This window comes from Mobula birostris, chromosome 25 (assembly GCF_030028105.1).
Source record: "Mobula birostris isolate sMobBir1 chromosome 25, sMobBir1.hap1, whole genome shotgun sequence".
In the NCBI taxonomy this organism is placed as follows: domain Eukaryota; kingdom Metazoa; phylum Chordata; class Chondrichthyes; order Myliobatiformes; family Myliobatidae; genus Mobula; species Mobula birostris.
This window is the reverse complement of record NC_092394.1, coordinates 40,600,635-40,614,535: the sequence shown is the minus strand read 5'-3', so window position 1 is coordinate 40,614,535 and position 13,901 is coordinate 40,600,635. Positions and strand designations below refer to the sequence as shown.

General features: G+C 43.3%; 1 protein-coding gene across 3 annotated transcripts in view; it reads left to right on the top strand.

Annotated features, from left to right (window-relative positions):
* Positions 1 to 13,901, top strand: part of fkbp6 (FKBP prolyl isomerase 6) — a 79,341-nt gene that overhangs the window by 29,457 nt on the left and 35,983 nt on the right. For all 3 annotated transcript variants that reach the window (XM_072243056.1, XM_072243054.1, XM_072243055.1), the window contains exons 5-6: positions 3,887 to 4,089; positions 11,383 to 11,502. In XM_072243056.1, the coding sequence (XP_072099157.1) occupies positions 3,887 to 4,089; positions 11,383 to 11,502 (323 nt within the window). The remainder of the gene's footprint in view (positions 1 to 3,886; positions 4,090 to 11,382; positions 11,503 to 13,901) is intronic.

The window sequence follows — 13,901 nt, the reverse complement described above, 5'->3', positions numbered from 1 at the left end:
TGTGTACTTAGCCCCCTGCTTTACTCGCTTTGCACCTATGACTGTATGGCTAAGTACAGGTCCAACATCATATAGAAGTTTGCTGATGACATTGCTGTTGTGTGTTGTATCAAAGGGGGTGATGAATCAGCATACAGGAAGGAGACTGGACATTTGGCTGAGTGGTGTAAAAACAATAACCTTTCACTCAGTGTCAGTAAGACCAAGGAACTAATTGTAGACTTCAGGAGAGGGAAACCAAAGGTCCATGTGCCAGTACTCATCAGAGGGTCAGAGGTGGAGAGGATCAGTAACTTTAAATTCCTGGGTGTCACTATCTCAGAGGACCTGTCCTGGACCCATCATATAAATATAATTGCAAAGAAAGCATGACAGCACCTCTACTTCCTCAGGAGTCTGCGGAGGTTCAAAATATCATCAAAAACCTTGGCAAACTTCTATAGATGTGCAATGGAAAGTGTATTGACTGGTTGCGTTACATCCTGGTTTGGGAACTCTAATGCCTTTTGAGTGGAAAATCCTACAAAAGGTAGTGAATTCGGCCCAGTACATCACAGTTAGAGCCCTCCCAACCATTGAACACATCTCCATGAAACATTGCCATAGAAAAGCAGCATCCGTCATCAAAGATCCTCACCACCCAGGCGATGCTCTTTTCTTGCTGCTGCCATCAGGTGGAAGGTACAAGAGCCTCAGGTCTCACATCACCAGGTTCAGGAACAGTTACTACCCCTCAACCATCAGGCTCTTGAACAAAAGGAGATAACTACACTCATTCTATTTCTGGGGTTCCCACAACCAGTGGTCTCACTTGAAGAATACCTTGTTATTTTATGCTTGGTGTTTGTTGCTATTCATTTATATTTGCATTTACACAGTTTATTGTCAACTGATCCTGTTTACAGTTACTGCTCTATAGAATTGCTAAGTCCTCAGGGTTGTATGTGGTGACGTATATTTACTCTGATAATACATTTTACTTTGAACTTTGGGCACCGGTATAATTAAAGCCTGCTTGAAGCAGGTGAATACCTCAGACTGCCAAAGTGGGAGTTTTATGATATCCATGAATATTCCATTAAGTTGATTAGCACAGGTCTTCAACACCCATCCAGGTTCACCATCAGGCCAGAAGCTTTTCGCAGGTTCATCCTCCTGAAGGATGTTCTCGCCTCAGCAGTCTGAAATCACAGGAGCATCGGGAGCTGTGGCTGTTCAGGAAGATGCCTCTATGCTTTGCCAATCAAAGTGATCATAAAAGGCATGGAGGTCATCTGGGAGTGAAAACTTATTGCCACATACGTCACTGGTTTCACTCTGTAGGAGGTGACAGCATTGGAGCCCTGCCGCAGCTGTCGAGCATCCTCCGGTGATTTAAGTTTGGTACAGAATTACCACTTAACATGTGAGATGGCTTTCCAGAGGTGGTACCTGGATCTCTTGAACTTTACTTGATCATCAGACCTGAATGCCACTGATCTGGCTCTCAGCAGATTGCGAATCTCTTGCATCGCCCAGGGCTTCTGGTCAGGAGAGGCTGAATGACTCTGTGGAGAGACCCTTGTCCAGAACTGTTTTTATAAAAGTTATTGGCAACCATGGCGTACTGGTTCAGATCCTCTGAGTCTTTGAACATAGCTCAGTCCACTGATTTGAAGCAATCCCTTAGCCACTCCTCTACCTCCTGCAACCACCTCGTTCTTGTCCTTGCCTCTGGAGCCTTGCTCTTTTAGCCCTCTACATCTATGCAGGTAAGAGGACTGCCAGATGATCATATTTTCTGAAGTGCGGTCTAGGGATGGAATGGCAGGCATTCCTGATCGTAGTATACAAGTGGTTGAGTGTGTTGGTACCCCTGGTGCTGCAGGTTATGTGTTGATGATAATTGGGCAGAGATGTCTTCAAACAAGCCTGACTGAAGTCCCTGGCAATAATTTGAAAGGCATCCAGGTAGGCTATTTCTAACTTGCCTAACTGCGGTACTCACTGTATCGAGTTGTTTAACATCTGCTTTTGACGGTCAGGATCACAGAGGAGAATTCTCTCAGTAAGTAGAACAGATAGCACTTAATCATTAAGTGTTCCATGTAGGAGGGCAAGAGCACAGCAAGATGGTTACATCTGAGCACCATGAAGGGTTTATCATGAAGTACAGACCCCAAACTCTTGTCTTCTCTGAATCAGCACTTTGGTTCATTTGGTGGCCTGAGAAGCCCCTCAGGCTGGAGCACCATGTACAGAGTGAGCCATGTTTCCATGAATCCCTCAATGCAGCAATCCCTCATTTCCCTTCAATACAGCAATCTTGCTTTTAGATAATTTATGGTCTGTGGCTGCCCAGTTATCGAACCTATGCAGCACAGAGATTTTCGGGCACCAATGGTTTGCAATTTTGTAGTCTGATTCTTAACATTCTTCATCAGCGGAATTGTGTTCCTACCTTCCAGTTTGCAAGTACGATTCTCAAACCGTCATGGCCATTATTCTTTTAACCACTTCTTTTAAAATCCTAGGACATGAGCCATCATGGGACTTAACACCTTTTGGCCCCGTTATTTTCTCCAGCATTTTCTTTACTGATTCTTAGTTTCTCATTCTTGATTTCCCTTTTTGTTTTGGTGATATCCAATCCAATATGATCCCCTCTTTTATAATTTCTCCTATTTATCTGTATGCGACCAATCTGTTTCTTTTTTGTTTCATATAAACCTATTTTAGAATTGATTAAATACCATGTTCAGTTTTCGTTAGCCATATTTGGATTGTGTTACATGTGGACTTTTAAATTAATATTATGTAAAATGATTATGATTTTAAAAGAATGTAAAATCTCATTGTTGATCTACTGATGTGCTTTAATCAGGTTTCCCATCTACTTTAATCAACATGCCTTGTATCTAATTTATTTAGATTCAGTTTCTCTGAATTAGACATTAGCTTGCCTCACTGCACAATGCTGGAACTAAATGGTCTGCTTTGTCGTTGCATTATTTCTGAATATTTAGTCATTGTCTCTCAAAGAACCAACCAGGGTCCATCAGCCACCAATGCTTTCAATCGGGTAGCCTCCAACCTAATGACATGAACGTCAATTTCTCTAACTTCCAGTAATGCCCCTCCTTCCCTATCCCCCGCCCCTTTTCCCTCTCTCACCTTATCTCCTGGCCTGCCCATCGCCTCCTGGTGCTCCTCCTCCCTTTTCTTACTTCCATGGCCTTCCGTCCTCTCTTATTAGATTCCCCCTCCTCCAGCTCTGTATCTCTTCAACGATCAACTTCCCAACTCTTCACTTCATCAACCCCACCCCCCCAGGTTTTATCTGTCACCTTGTGTTTCTTCCTCCCCTGCCCCCACCTTCTAACTCTTACTCCTCATCTTTTATTCGCTAGTCGTTCTGAAGAGTCTTGGTGCAAAATGTTGACTGTGCTCTTTTCCATAGACGCCTAGCTGCTCCAGAATTTTGCGTGTGTTACTTGGATTTCCAGCATCGGCAGATTTTTCTCTTGTTTGTGACAGTCAGCTCCGCTTCTTGTGCCCCGTACCCTCCTCAGTACATTAAGAAGTCTGGAAAATGGTCAGATAATTTCTGTCCTGGTCTCTCTGCCCCTCTCACCCTTACATTTGTCAAGTCTAATTCCTTCGTGCTCTTTAAACAAAAGTATCAAGTGTCCCTGTTTAATTTCTCTTTGTTATTTGCATTGTAATGTCTGTATTAAACCCATTGACATCCAGAGAGGTTGTGAGGTGTTGTTGATTCTCCTTGAGGCAGTCCAGTTGGACTATATGTACTGTGTGACTAGTGCTGTGCTAAATGGGCAAAGTAATGCAGTTTACGTTTTGCATCTCGGCTGCTGTGTGTGTTTTCATGGTGCCCGGTGTGTTCCAGATATAACGCTGCCTGGTATGGAACTAGCAATACCGACCATGAGGAAAGGAGAGTTTTCACGATTTCTTTTCAAGCCAGAATATGCATTCGGGAAGATGGGCTGCCCCCCTCGGATCCCACCAAATGCCACTGTAATGTTTGAAATAGATATCCTGGATTTTTTAGATACATCAGAGTCTAATGAATACTTCTCTTTGACACAGGTAAGCAAATTTGCCTACTCCAGTATAAAGCAATGTTGGTAAAAGTCTTGCCACTGCGTAGCACAATTTGCTAACTTATGATTTATTTGAACTGCCAGTCTGGTACCTGTCCCTGGGATTCAGTTCTGTTCCACTTGCACTTGAATTTCTTGTTTGTTTATTTTCCTGGAAAGTTTCTGGGTGTGGAGATTTGGGACAGGCTGCGTTTTGCATAGTAACCTCACTAATAAGCAAATCTGAAAATCAGTGACAGCTTGATCAGCCTATCAGGGCCTGTGGTGACACAACTCATCCCATACAATAGTAGCATTTCAGTATTTTGAGCAATGTCATAGTCTGTGTGTTTATTACTGTGTTAAGGCATTTCCAAGAGATGTAAATTGAATTTGCTTTGATTCTATGTCTGGCATGGCCTTGCAACTGCATGATTAGTGCAAATCAAAATCCAACTACAGATGCTGAACCTCTAAAATAAGAGCAGAAAATGGCACAAATATTCGGTCAGTTAGGTGGAGGAACAGTTGACCTTTCAGTGTGAAAGTGCCGCCTGACTTGTATTTCTAGCACTTCCTGACATTTTCTGTTTTTTGTCCCGTATGCTTAACTCTTTTCTTAACCCTTTTTCCACTTGTTGCTTGTCTAATTTGTGAGCTTCATTTTGAAAGTAGTTTGAAGCAATGTTCGGGGTTGAGTATAAGTTGTTAAATGACTTCAAATCTTCTGCTTTTTGTCCTTTTCTCATTTAATCAGTTTCTGTGAACTTTTTTTTTCCCTGCATTTATGAGTCTTATTCCCTTTTCTCTGTGCCATTTCCACTACTTTTTATATTGACTTTATTAAATTTTTCTGTTGTTAAAGTGTGGTCTGTCCAGTTTGCTGTATAAGCTTGCCACTAGTTCCATGTAGGGCCACACTGGTCTAACCACATCCCAGCACTGTCAGGATATGCTATATATACTATATATTACAGTAAGACCTTGGAAACTTGTAGTTTCCAAATCCTGAGAGTTCATGTGCTAGATCTGCTTGTGTTTGCATTACTTGTGTTGTTTGATTTATTACACTGAACCAACGGAGCTGCTGTACGACTGATGCCATTGTATCTGTCCTGTACCTAGGCCCCGTCACACCGGGAAAACGGACAATTGTGTCAGAGTGCTGTTTCTGGATTTCTAGTCAACCCTGTTGGCCCGCAGACTTGGTCTGAATGCAACACTGTACAACTGGCTGTTGGACTTTCTCTCTAGCAGGTGGTCAGGATGCACAACCACTCCTGCCTCTTCATCATCCTCAACATGCAGCTGTGTGCTGAGCCCATGACCATACACCCTGCTCTCACTTTTGCACAGCCGAAACCTGAGCAATCACATCGTCAAGTTTACCGATGACGCGGCAGTGGTGGTCTGTCAACAAGACAAAGGAGATGGTTATCGATTTCAGGAGAACTGACACCACTCACTGCAAAACTGCGAGCATATCTCCCACAACCACTCATAGAAACGTAGAAACAGAAAACCTACAGCACAATACAGGCCCCTCAGCCCACAATGCTGTGCCAAACATGTACTTACTTTAGAAATTACCTAGGGTTACCCATAGCCCTCTATTTTTCTAAGCTCCATGTACCTGTCCAGGAGTCTCTTAAAAGACCCTTCCATTTCTGCCTCCACCACCGTCGCCAGCAGCCCATTCCACACACTCACCACTCTCTGCATAAAAAAAAACTTATCCCTGACATCTCCTCTGTACCTACTTCCAAGCACCTTAAAACTATGCCCTCTCGTGCTAGCCATTTCAACCCTGAGGAAAGGCCTCTGACTATCCACACAATCAATGCCTCTCATCATCTTGTATACCTCTATCAGGTCACCTCTCATCCTCCGTCGCTCCAAGGAAAAAAGGCCAAGTTCACTCAACCTATTCTTATAAGGCATGCTCCCTAATCCAGGAAACATCCTTGTGAATCTCCTCTGCACCTTTTCTCTGTTTCCACATCCTTCCTATACTAAGGCGACCAGAATTGAGCACAGTACTCTAAGTGGGGTCTGACCAGGGTCCTATACAGCTGTAACATTACCTCTCAGCTCTTAAACTCAATTCCATGATTGATGAAGACCAATGCACCGTATGCCTTCTTAACCACAGTTGACCTACGCAGCAGCTTTGAGTGTCCTATGGACTCGGACCCCAAGATCCCTCTGATCCTCCACACTGCCAAGAGTCTTACTATTAATACTACATTCTGCCATCATATTTGACCTACCAAAAGAACCACTTCACACTTAGCTGGGTTGAATTCCATCTGCCACTTCTCAGCCCAGTTCTGCATCCTTTCAATGTCCCTTTGTAACCTCTGACAGCCCTCCACGCTATCCACAACACCCCCAGCCTTTGTGTCATCAGTAAATTTACTAACCCATTCCTCCACTTCCTCATCCAGGTCATTTATAAAAATCACGAAGAGAAGGGGTCCCAGAACAGATCCCTGAGGCACACCACTGGTCACCGACCTCCATGCAGAATATGACCTCTCTACAACCACTCTTTGCCTCCTGTGGGCAAGCCAGTTCTGGATCCACAAAGCAATGTCCCCTTGGATCCCATGCCTCCTTACTTTCTCAATAAGCCTTGCATGGGGTACCTTGTCAAATGCCTTGCTGAAATCCATATACACTACATCTACTGTTCTACCTTCATCAAAGTGTTTAGTCACATTCTCAAAAAATTCAATCAGGCACGACCTGCCTTTGACAAAGCCTTGCTGACTATTCCTAATCATGTTATGCCTCTCCAAATATTTATAAATCCTGCCTGTCAGAATCTTCTCCATCAATTTACCAATCACTGAAGTAAAACTCACTAGTCTATGATTTCTTGGGCTATCTCAACTCCCTTTTTTGAATAAGGGAACAACATCCGCAATCCTCCAATCCTCCGGAACCTCTCCCATCCCCACTGATGATGCAAAGATCATCACCAGAGGCTCAGCATTCTCCATCTTGCCACCCACAGTAACCTGGGGTACATCTTGTCCTGTCCTGAGACTTATCCACTTGATCCAAAAGCTCCAACACATCCTCTTTCTTAATGTCTATATGCTCAAGCTTTTCAATCTGCTGTAAGTCATCCCTAGAATCGCCAAGATCCTTTTCTTTAGTGAATATTGAAGCAAAGTATTCATTAAGTATCTCTGCTACCTCCTCCAGTTCCGTACACACTTTTCCACTGTTACACTTGATTAGTCCTATTCTGTGAAGTCTTATCCTCTTACTCTTCACATACTTGTAGAATGCTTTGGGGTCTTCCTTAATCCTGCTTGCCAAGGCCTTCTCATGGCCTCTTCTGGCTCTCCTAATTTCATTCTTAAGCTCCTTCCTGCTAGCCTTATAATCTTGAAGATCTCTGTCATTACCTAGTTTTTTGAAACTTTTGTAAGCTTTTCTTTTCTTCTTGACTAGATTTTCAACAGCCTTTGTACACCATGGTTCCTGTACCCTACCATCCTTTCCCTGTCTCATTGGAACGTACCTATGCAGAATGCCATGCAAATATCTCCTGAACATTTGCCACACTTCTGCCGTACATTTCCCTGAGAACATCTGTTCCCAATTTATGCTTGATTAGGCCTGATAGCCTAATATTTCCCCTTGCTATGTTAAAGGAGATAGAGTTGTGATCACTATCTCCAAAATTCTCTCCCACTGAAGGATCTGGCACCTGACCAGGTTCATTTCTCAATACCAGATCAAGTACAGCCTCTCCTCTTGTAGGCTTACCTACATATTGTGTCAGGAAACTTTCTTGAACACACCTCGCAAACTCCACCCCATCTAAACCGCTCACTCTAGGGAGATATCAATCAATATTTGGGAAACTGAAATCTCCCACCACGACAACCCTGTTATTATTACACCTTTCCAGAATCTGTCTCCCTATCTGCTCCTTTGTCCCTGTTACTATTGGGTGGTCTATAAAAAAGCACCCAGGAGAGTTATTGACCCCTTCCTGTTTCTAACTTCCACTCACATGATGGTGTCGAGACTAGCACGTGATTTGGATTTAAGTGAGGGAGAGTTGTGCAGCGTCAGCCTCACTCTCTCTTCCCAACTCCCATCTGGATCCAGTGGCAAGACAGAGTCGAGACGGCTGGAGATGGGGCTAGGCGCAGTGGATGACCAGGGCATCTTCTGTGTCTTGTCCTGCTCCACACATTCCACGACGCTTGCAAAGACTGCCTTCTTGACCGTTGGACCTTACATTGGTCTCATCCACTCAATCCGCCGGACTCTGTCTTCACATGCTGGGATAGACAACTCCCTATCTCACTGAGGGTTTGAGACCCGTCGGCTACCCTCACCTGGTTTAGCCGGCTTGTCGAAGCAGTTGCCTGAGGTGTGGCCGCAGTCACATGCAAACAACTACGGGGAGTCACAGGTGAGAGCTGAGTGCCAGGTGGGGACCAAAGGTGGACTAACCGCCTTGAAAAGGACGTGACATGTTCCCCCACCAGAGGTGCTACCCCTCCCTGACACCCCATACACCCCTATGTACACTTATGTGTACATATATATAAAGTATATGTGTGTCTGTGTATATAAAATTTTATTTTTCTCTCATATTATTTATGCTTATTGTCTTTTTTGTTATAATGTTCTTGTTTTACTGTTTTTGTTTTGTGCTGCATCCAATCCAGAGTAACAATTATTTTGTTCTCCTCTACAAGTGTACTAGAAATGACAGTAAACAGTCTCAAATCTAATAATATTAATTGTGTTACAGAATTGCAATGATGAGATAGAGGCTGACATGAATGTGCTGTGCAGTGCTAAGGCAGTTGTGTCATATGAGGCATATTTCCCACAAATGGATTAACGAAGGGTGATCTGATTGAAGGAGTTAATAAGGTGGGCCTCTGGAATGAGAAATGAAGGGAAGGGGAGGCTGAATGTTGAGATGAAAATTGAGCCTCTAAGTTTAGAAACAAAATATTTGCAGAAAATCTTTGAGAAACAAAGACCCCAGAAGGGCACAGGTAAAAAAAACGTATTGTTTAAAAGAGTTGTTATTTATGAAGTAGGAACATTAGACCATAAGACCAGAAGGTATAGGAGCTAGAGTAGGCCATTCGGCCCATCGAGTCTGCTCTGCCATTCAACCATGGGCTGATCCAATTCTTCCAGGCATCCCCATTCCCATGCCTTCTCCCCATACCCTTTGGTGCCCTGGCTAATCAAGAACCTATCTATCTGCCTTAAATACACCCAATGACTTGGCCTCCACACCGCTCGTGGCAACAAATTCCACAGATTTACCACCCTCTGACTAAAGTAATTTCCCCTCATCTCAGTTCTAAATGGACTTCCTTCAATCCTGAAGTCATGCCCTCTTGTCCTAGAATCCCCGACCATGGGAAATAACTTTGCCTATATATAAATCTGTTCAGGCCTTCCGAAATGTTCCTATGAGATCCCCCCCTCATTCTCCTGAACTCCAGGGAATACAGCCCAAGAGCTGCCAGATGTTCCTCATACGATAACCCTTTCATTCCTGGAATCATTCTCATGAATCTTCTCTCAACTCTCTCCAATGTCAGTATATCCTTTCTAAAATACCGGAAAACTGCACACAATACTCCCAAGTGTGGTTTCACGAGTGCCTTACAGAGCCTCAACGTCACATCCCTGCTCTTATATTCTATACCTCTAGAAATGAATGCCAGCATTGCATTCATCTTCACCACTGACTCAACCTGGAGGTTAACCTTTAGGGTATCTTGCACAAAGACTCCCAAGTCTCTTGGTACCTCTGCATTTTAAATCCTCTCCCCATCTAAATAATAGTCTGCCCATTTATTTCTTCTACCAAAGTGCATGACCATATACTTTCCAACATTGTATTTCATTTGCCACTTCTTTCCCCATTCCCCTAAACCATCGTAAGGCTCTCTGTTTCCTCAACACTACCCACTCCTCCACCTATCTTTGTATCATCGGCAAATTTAGCCACAAATTCATTAATACTATAGTTCAAATCATTGACATACATCGTAAAAAGCAGTGGTCCCAACATCAACCTCTGTGGAACTCCACTGGTAACCGGCAGCCAGCCAGAATAGGATCCCTTTATTCCTACTCTCTGTTTTCTGCCGACCAGCCAAAGCTTCACCCATGCTGGCCACTCCTTTGTAATTCCATGGGCTCTTATCTTGCTAAGCAGTCTCATGTGTGGCACTTTGTCAAAGGCCTTCTGAAAATCCAAGTACACCACAGCTACTGTATCTCTTTTGTCTACCCTACTTGTAATTTCCTCAAAGAATTGCAGTAGGTTTGTCAGGCAGGACTTTCCTTTCAGGCAACCATGCTGGCTTTGGCCTATCTTGTCATGTGCCTCCAGGTACTCAATAATCTCATCCCTAACAATCGATTCCAGCAACTTCTAACCACTGATGTCAGGCTAACAGGTCTATAGTTTCCTTTCTGCTGCCTCCCAGCCTTCTTAAATATTAAATGATGTAGGACTTTTTTAAGGTGGTACCATTGAATGGGAAGAATTATTCACTACAGTTTCACTCTACATCTTTGCTGGGAAGTGTACATACAGTGAATGTGATGATAACTGGCTCATTGTCCATTGTGATATCTTCTGCAGTTAAGCAGTTGTGTGGTACTTCCCGTAGTGACTTGGGAGATTAAGGCTAGCCGTGAGCAAAATGCTGGAGACCAATTTGCTTTAGGGGTGGTGGATGTGGGAGAATATTGGTGAGGAGGAACAGAAATTTGCTGGATCAGTTGGAATTTGGAAATCCTGTTCCCACGACTGAGGGCAAGCTGATAGGAACATGGAAGAGCTGCTTGGTTACGCTCTTGGGTATGGAGCGTCTTCCTCCCACTTCTATCCATCTGACCTACTCTGTAATTCCACCATTGTCATTTTAAAGCCTCTTAACCCTGTACTGCTATGTGTCTCCCAGTTGCTGCATCTTAAATGCTGACAGGCTGCAGCGGAAAACCCTGTCATTTCAGCCATCAAAGGAGAACATTCTTGATGTTGCAGATCGAGGACCCAGAAGTATGGCAATAAATCATGAAAATATTTTATGATCCAGTCACCTCTCTCATCCAGTGGAATCCAGAGACTTAAAAATAAAAACACCATTTATGAAAGACAGTTTACTTCTTTAAGCTGACTTTTACTCCAAGATGTGTTAATCGGGACTGGGTTTTGTGGAAAGTGCCTTGATAACAGCTGGTTTTCTTTTATTCCTCTTGATAACCTTTTATTCCTCGGTTTTAGGCAGAGCAGGTTAACTACCCTCTGGACAAACTGCTGAAGGTTGTCAACACGGAGAGGGAATTTGGGAATTATTTCTTCTACCAGAAACAATACCAGGATGCCAAGGACCAATACAAGAAGGTAGGAAGGAGTGGGTGGAAGTTTACTGCTGCTTTCTGACACCATGAGTTGGTTATGATGGTGGTGGGTAGGAAGGGTTCCGGATCTGTTAATTTGAGCTCATCAAATAGCCTTTATTAAATGTAAAAGTTGGTGGTCATGGTTGTTTTATGTGTTCCTAATAAAAAGATGACTGAAACCAACTTGCTGTACTGTAGTGAAGGCAGAGACAAAGAATGAAACAGAACAACAAAGTCATAGTCAATCCAACTAGACTAGGCAGGTAAAGGACATTCCTTAGATAACAAGTAACCCATGAAATAGGTTCAGTGGCACAAAACGAGCTCCACTACAGTTGCTAAAAATTCACTGAACAATTACACGCTTAAGTGATAGTATAAAAATATGACCGAGCATAAAGTGAGGTGGCACGGTGGCGTAGTGGTTAGCACAATGCTTTACAGTACCAACAACCCGGTACAGCACCACTGCCTGTGAGGGGTTTGTACGTTCTCACTGTGACCGCATGGATTTCCTCTGGGCGCTCCAGTTAAATCTACTGATCCCCAAAGTCAACGGACCCTGAATGGAAGACGGTTGCGAGTGCAGTTCCTATTTTTAACAAAAAACCGAAGTGTGGAAGGCATGCTGCACTACAGGTATGGTTGAAAAGCAGACACCCTCCCAACTATCCTGCTGGGGAATGTACGGTTTCTACAAAATAAACTGAGAGGAAGATTACAGTACCAAAGGGACATCAGGGACTGCTGTGTACTTTGCTTCATGGAAGCATGGCTCACGTCTGCCATTTCTACACGACACTGTATCCCGATGGTTTCACCTTTCTCTGCTAAGACAGGTCACTTTAGTCCTTTAAAGTTAGAGGAAGGGGAGTATGCTTCATGACTAACTCATCATAATGAGTTTTTTAAAGGTAGAGGAAGGGGAGTATGCTTTACGAGTAACTCATCATAAACAGTTTTTTAAAGGTAGAAGAAGGGGAGTGTGCTTCATGATGCATGGACACGATACTTCTGTTTTGGTCCTGCTCACCCATCCTGAAACATCTAGCGGTCAAATGTCATCTATCTTATCTGCCAAGGGAGTTTTCTGTCCTCATCCTGGTAGCGGTGTACATTCCACCTCTGGCCATCATCAGGCAGACACCAGAGAAAGATCAGCAGCCACAAAACAGCACACCCTGATGACTTTCCTATCATTGTGGAAGGTTTCAACCAGGCCAGCTTGAGTTGAAAAGCTCAGCTAGCTACATCATGGACACTAGCCTCCCCAGCATCAAGGATATCTTCAAAAGGCAATGCCTCAGAATGGCATCATCTGTCATTAAGCACCCAGGGCATGTCATCTTCTTATTGCTGATATCAAGGACATACCTGAACACACACAGTCAACATTTTAGGAACAGCTTCTTCCCCACCACGATCAGATTTCTGAATGGACAATGGGTCCATATACATATCTCACTTTTTTCTCTTTTTTATTCACTTTTTGCACTATTAATTTAATTCTATATTATAATATTTTATTGTTTATTATTATGCCAGTAACGTTGCACACACAAGATCGCAAATGCTAGAATCTGGAGCAGTAAACAAACTGCTGGAGGAACTCAGCAGGTCAGGCAGCATTTGTGGAGGGAAATGGACAGTCGATATTATGCGTTGAGACTTTACATCAGGCTTATTGATTAGATTGATGAAGGTGCATCACTGATTTGCCCCTTGTAATTGTGAGATTCCTGGTAAATATAGGGGTGATATCTAATTGTACTATATTTTACCTCTATACTACCTTGTTAAAGATCATTTTGTGCCATTTTAAAAATAATGATTGTGCCTGTAAACTAATACGTCTCCTCTACTTCATTGTGTTATCTCAAACATCTAGTCTTCAATTCATTGTCCACCTTTTGTCCTTTTCCTCTCAAGTTCCTGAATATGCTTCAGTCTCTCGGGTTTGCACATATTTCCACATCCTCATCTTGCCTCCTGCTGCATCTCTTCGTACTTTTGTTAGCTGTAGAGTTTTCCACAAACTTCTGGTCAGCTTCCCCATTTTTCCTCTGAGCTTGTACAAAACTCTGTTTCTTAAATCATGTCAGGATCTCTTTACCCTCTACCCCTTTGCTGGCTGATTGGTTACGTAGGGGTTGGTTTCAGAGTTAGCCTTGTCTTCGATTTCTTCCATGTCCCTGGCCCTTCAAACTCCCAGACCTGTAATTCTCTATAATCCTTCTCTGGCTCAACGATCATCCTAGAATGTAATTGTACACAGCAAACATTGCTAATGGGCCAAAAGTCTGACTTTTCTAATGTCCTCTAGATTTATTTATTGTTCTATGCATAGAGCTCCCTCGCCTCGAGTAGATGTGGCCTTGCCTCATCCCTTTGCTACACAAC